At 32.0% G+C, this 5,897-nt stretch overlaps 1 protein-coding gene across 1 annotated transcript; it reads left to right on the top strand.

The window, feature by feature from the left end:
* Nucleotides 1–3,524: 3,524 nt before the first annotated feature.
* LOC110643400 (transcription factor WER) lies at nucleotides 3,525–5,509 on the top strand. Its single transcript, XM_021795761.2, has 3 exons — nucleotides 3,525–3,821; nucleotides 3,914–4,043; nucleotides 5,054–5,509. The coding sequence occupies exons 1-3, from the start codon at nucleotides 3,695–3,697 to the stop codon at nucleotides 5,448–5,450; spliced, it is 654 nt and encodes a 217-aa protein (XP_021651453.2). The 5' UTR covers nucleotides 3,525–3,694; the 3' UTR covers nucleotides 5,451–5,509.
* The last annotated feature ends 388 nt before the right edge of the window (nucleotides 5,510–5,897 follow it).

Raw genomic sequence — 5,897 nt, 5'->3', positions numbered from 1 at the left:
AAAGTTTGCTTTTTCTTCGTCATGAAATATAATGCGAGATTTTTTCACAGATGTGTCAGTGTCAGTGACAAACCAAAGTGGATTTTCTCTTTCTTAAGAAAATTTGTTATGATATTGCTGGGTAAGACAAACATATATCTTTAATTAGAAAACGAATACCAGAAGCATCAATTGCCACTCAAAAAGCAAAACCTTATCTTGGTATTTGCTTCCACAAGCAACGATTCAACGATACAACCTAATTTAATTAAAAAATTAATAATATAATAAAAGATTTGACATTAGAGGTATAATTACAACTCATGAAGAAGATTTTTTCTTTTTTTTTAAGCAACATTTTATTGGCAAATGAAATCTAGGAAAACTTTAGTATGGACTGCGCTGGCGAACTCAAGCCGACAGGCTTGCCCATTACACCCAATCTAAGCAACAGCATTCTAAGTGAAAAAACCTGAAAAGAAAAGTGCAAAATATACTAACAAGGAAGCACTAAAGTTTCGTTACAAAAAACAAGAAACAAATGTCTAGGATACATGACCAAAACAAATGGCATAAGAACAAAAGCCAAAGGTCTTGGCAGCCACAAAATCATGCCAAGAGCTATAGTAAACTGCAGTAAAATTTGCAGAAAAATCACACACAAAACCACCAACCCCGAATCTATACCGAAGATGGAACCTGCACAAGAACAATAAAAAATCTGCACATAACATAGGCGCAACAAAACGTAGCAGCATCACATCACAAAACAGCGACAAAGTCTTCCGATCTATCCACATCTTGCTTCGCAAGTGCATCCGCCACAGAATTTGACTCACATGGAGAATGAACAAACAAGACTCTAGACAACTTCTAAACTGAACCCAAAATGTCATTGATAATTGAGTTGAATTTCCAAGGAGCTAAATTAGGATTGGAAACCCAAGATATTGCTACCATTGAATATGATTCAATGATGGTTTAACCAATATTAGTTATACAATCTGAAAAAAGGATGGTCAACCGAAGTGCCTTTGCAGTAGCTATTAATTCAGCCTGGTTAAACTCTATCAACCCCACATAACGCAAAAAAACACACAAAAAATGACCTTCATTATTCCTTAAAACCCCCCAATATCACTCATCCCTGGCTTACCTTTAGAAGACCCGTCAACATTCCTCCACAGCTACAATCGCATTAAATGATTTTGGTTGTGTTTGGGCTTGAAAAGTAGTCATCGTGTTCATGGGACCAGAACCAACGGCAGTGTCTAATACAAGTCAGTAGCTCAGAATTTCTTTTCAATTGATTCAGACAAAAACCACAGAGCTACGCTTGCTTACGAGGCAATATTATGATTTCTATACATTGCATGTGATAATTTTTTTGTTTAAGAATTTGGCAAAAACGTTAGTGGAACACTTGGTACTTATGTTTATTATATATATATATATGAGATAGAGTTAGGTTTATAAATTTCATGTTTCAACTTTCATGTCTTTAACGTAAGGGAATGTATTAAGTCTCACATCCATTGAATATTGAGTATTGTGTAGATTTCTGAAGTAGAAAGCGAAGTATATGATTACATAGGAGCATAATATTGTTTCCAAAGTAATTGGATCTTTTATCTCCTTATAGCTCCACGTACACATGAAGTAAAACGAGATCTAACAATGCAATGAATAGGGGGACCCTTCTCACAAACTTGCAAATGAAAGTCTGATCCATTTTTCAGTTAGTGCTTCAGTTCTGCTATAAAAAAACAAAACCCATTGCATTTCACTGCATATATTATATTGAGGTTTGTGCATTCTGTGTTCATCCCTAGGTAAACAAGATCTAACAATGCAATGAATAGACGAAAATTGTGGTAAAGAAGAAGCAGCCATGGCTTCCACAAAAAATATATGTATGCATTACGTACCTATCAATATACATTATTTTGTATTAATATCATAGAAAAGTGAAAGCATGCTAATAGCCAATAAGCATACAATAAAATTAAGATTCACAGACGGGGAATATGCATGGAAACTTACATGTGCTCTTCTATGGAATACGTACGGGTTGTTCTTCATCATTACAGGCCAGTTGTATATATTTGTTTTTTTCTATTTGTCCGAGTGGCTGGGAGATCAGAAAAGGAATCTTCCTCATGAATTTAACAAGGTATACTAAGTTTTCACGTGTTGTAAAATTTCATCTATTTTATGCCAAAGGAGGTTTTTCAAAGTAGTGAGAGATTTTTCAATGTTTTAAAATCTTGAATTTATGTTTGGGAGAGTGGAAGATTTTTTTAAAGTATGATTTTAGAAAGTTTTTAAAAACTTTCATTTCCCAATTCACCAAATTGATGGATTAATCAAGTTTTTTTTATTCATTCTTTAAAACCTTCAAATAATTTAAAAAATCTTTTCATCCTTCTAATATTAAAAAGGTTTGAAAATCATAAAAAAAAAAACTTTATTTTATAAAACTTTATTTTATAAAACTTTATTTTACTCTACTTTCTCCCCGGTGCTAATAAAATTATTCTTCAAATTCATCAAGTGACACTTATATGCTAGACATGGGTGCGATTTTGTTCCAGATTGGAATTGGAATGGTATCATCTGTTCTAGTTGGGATGGTGATCTAGAATTGGGTTGATGGAGCCTCTCGATCAGTTCCAGTTCGAGTTTTTTTATTTGATTAAATTTAATTGTTAAATTTTTTTATTTTAAAAATGAGAAAATTTCATTTAAGATCGAACTGATTAAAATCAACTTAGTCCAGTTTTAATCTGATTAAAGTCGGATTTGATTAAATGTTTCAATCCAAACCGGGACCACATCCATGTCTACCTATACTTATTACTGAAGGGAGATTATTACATACAACTCTATTTCTAATAATTTAATCCTTGTGCACTCATTAATACTAATATAATATTTAATTACTCTCAATAATAATTGAAAAAAAAAAAAGTCCAAGACAAAGACCATCGATAACAATTGGAGCATTTGTAATGCATATAAAATTTACATGAAGGACATTTTGCCTCTCTTTGCAGAGGTCCTTTCCTTTTCCACATCTTTAGTTAATTTTAAATTTTATTCTTATAATAAATATATATGAACCACTCAATATTCAAATCATCAAAGAACAAGAACTGCTACTAATAATAAAATAATTATTATGGCTCTTCGAATGGGATATGCAGTATTCCACGTTCAATCTCTAAATTCAGAAATTGTTACCCGAATCTATAAAATGAAAAATTATTTTATGTAATGGTTATATGCAGAAGAGATAAATTTTGATGATTGATTGATAACCTATCTAAAATTGTCTGATATAATTTGAGTGAGTACAGAGAGAGAAAAACAAATTGGGACAACAAGAGATGAAAATGAGATGCTCTTGGCGTTTGTTATGTAAAGGAAAACTATATGCTTTAGTCATTTGTATATATGTATACGTAGCAATAGAATTTTGTAAATGTCTTGTCCTATCAGTCTATTTACTTTCTACAAGTCTAAAACTCAGCATTTCATAAGCCTCAGCCCACAATCACACACACTCTATCTCTCTCCACCGACTATTCCCTTTTCACTCCTATAAATACACCCCTCTGCTACAGAAGCCTACTCAACTGAAAGCTCCACAAACTTCTTTTCTCCCAGTCTCTGCTCATAGTAAATTAAAGATATTACACACTAAGGTCAATTAATGGAAGGAGGGAACAGTTCTACTGAATATAAGAAAGGGTTGTGGACAGTGGAGGAGGACAGAATTTTAATGGATTACATAAGGGTTCATGGCAAAGGGAAGTGGAATCGTGTAGCAAGAGCGACAGGTTTATTATTAATTAGCTAGCTAGTTTTCCTATACATACCTTTCTCTTCCTTTGTGTGTATTTATGAGTGTGTGTTTCTCCATGTTGTTTAGGACTGAAGAGATGCGGCAAGAGCTGCAGATTAAGATGGATGAATTATCTTAGTCCTAGCATTAAGCGTGACAATTTCTCGGAGGAAGAAGATGACCTTATCATTCGGCTCCATAAGCTACTTGGCAATAGGTTTCTTTTTTCTTCTTCGCTTGCATGCAAAATCTTCATTATTATTACATTTAATCGCTTGGAAAACAAATATATTCATCACTTAGTATAGCTGAAATTGTAGAAGGACAGCCGTCATCAATAATTTTTTCTTTTTAAAATGGAGATGAATTGTTTCTTATTATATAATTACTAAAAATAGATTTTTCTTAGTTTTCATTTTTGTTTCACAGATTTCTTTTTATTATACTATTTGGGATATTAATATTCTTTTAGTTAACAAGTAAAAATAGTTCTTCAGATAAATTCTTGCCTAAACCCAATTGATTATGGCTCAAGATATAAATATGTGAAACCTATATATTTAATAAGTAAGTTTCACCGTATATTTTATATTTTGAATTCGTAATAAACTAGATCTAAATAAAAAAAATCTTATTTTTCATTTTTTTAAAGATTTTTTTTTACTACCTAGTTTATGTCATTTTCACCATTTTCTCTCATGTATCATGATTTAAATTATCATAATATATATATATACACACACGCATATGGTCATGATCAAATTATACATATAGAATTAAATAGTAAATTATGCCCATCAAATTTCAAGTTATTGTTTATAAATGGTATAGCAAGAATCTGGCTTCCTTTTCTTTCTTTTTTTTTTTTTCTTTATTTTTGCCTTTGATGCTATAGTTTTCCTACCTATATATGGAGAGTATTAGTACTTTCTTTCTCTTTTCTGGGCTTTGGTTTTATATTTTTATCTTGTTTGCCTTTAGACCCGTCATTGTTGCTGGTTTCGTTTTTTGGTTATGTAAGCTCAGTTAATTAACACAAGTGATTAACTATCATGGAGTCCTGAATTATGGTTGACATTATTGGTGGCAGCCAAGACATAGACGTGTATGGCTAAAGATCCATATATAGTACATATATATATTGAAAAGATATATAATAGACCCTTGTGACACAAACATTTTTTTTTGTCGCTGGAAGAACGACGTCTTGTTGGCTTTCTTCTATAGGTGGTCCTTAATTGCTGGTAGGGTCCCCGGAAGGACAGATAATCAAGTGAAGAATTACTGGAACACTCATTTGAGCAAAAGGCTTGGGGTCAAGAAAGGAAAATGCAAAGCCAGTGGCCCTTCTCCAGTATTGTCCGCGGAATTAAGGAAAGATTCCAATGCCTCGCCAAGTTCCAACTGTGCAAAGAGCCCTGCTTGTGATGCGGGGGTTACAGGCCAGAATGCCATGGAATATGGGTATAAGAGTTTAGTGGAGCTTACTAGCAGGCAAGGGATGACAATGGGCGATTGGAGCAACTCTTTTTTGTTCTTGAATGATAATGACCCAAATCTTTATACCCCCAATTTGATGGAATTCCTAGATGAATCTCCGGATTTTGTTGGGTATGATTTTTGATTTCCTTTTCATTCTGTATCTCAAAAACACCTTATTAATAAATAATTTTCTTTTTTCAAGATTTTTCTTCAATCAATGCAAAGGCAATGGAGCGCTTACAATTTCATTTAAGATTTGCTCGCATGTATAATTCCAGCGGCAACAGGGAACGATTAGCCAGCTGTAATTATCTGGGGGCACGCTTGCAAGCATTCGATGTTCTAGGACCCACAAAAGTTTGACATTTTTGTTATGTATATAATTAATCATTAAAAAAAATATGATATTTATTTTCATGTTTACAAATAATTAAATTTATTTTTAGATAAATTTGATATATTTTTAATTATAAAAATTCAAAATAAATTATAATTAATTTAATTATTTAAAAATAATATTGTTTAAAAAAATTATTTAATTTTTAATAAAAAAATATGACTAAGCACATGTAATTCATTTAGTAAATCC

The sequence above is a fragment of the Hevea brasiliensis genome, chromosome 17 (genome assembly GCF_030052815.1).
Source record: "Hevea brasiliensis isolate MT/VB/25A 57/8 chromosome 17, ASM3005281v1, whole genome shotgun sequence".
NCBI lineage: Eukaryota > Viridiplantae > Streptophyta > Magnoliopsida > Malpighiales > Euphorbiaceae > Hevea > Hevea brasiliensis.
This window is presented reverse-complemented; position numbering and strand designations above follow the sequence as displayed.

Coding starts and splice junctions, on each gene's coding strand:
- LOC110643400 (XM_021795761.2), top strand. CDS start 3,695: ATGGAAGGAGGGAACAGTTCTACTGAATATAAGAAAGGGTTGTGGACA. Junction 3,822..3,913: donor TCGTGTAGCAAGAGCGACAG/GTTTATTATTAA, acceptor CATGTTGTTTAG/GACTGAAGAGATGCGGCAAG. Junction 4,044..5,053: donor CATAAGCTACTTGGCAATAG/GTTTCTTTTTTC, acceptor TTTCTTCTATAG/GTGGTCCTTAATTGCTGGTA.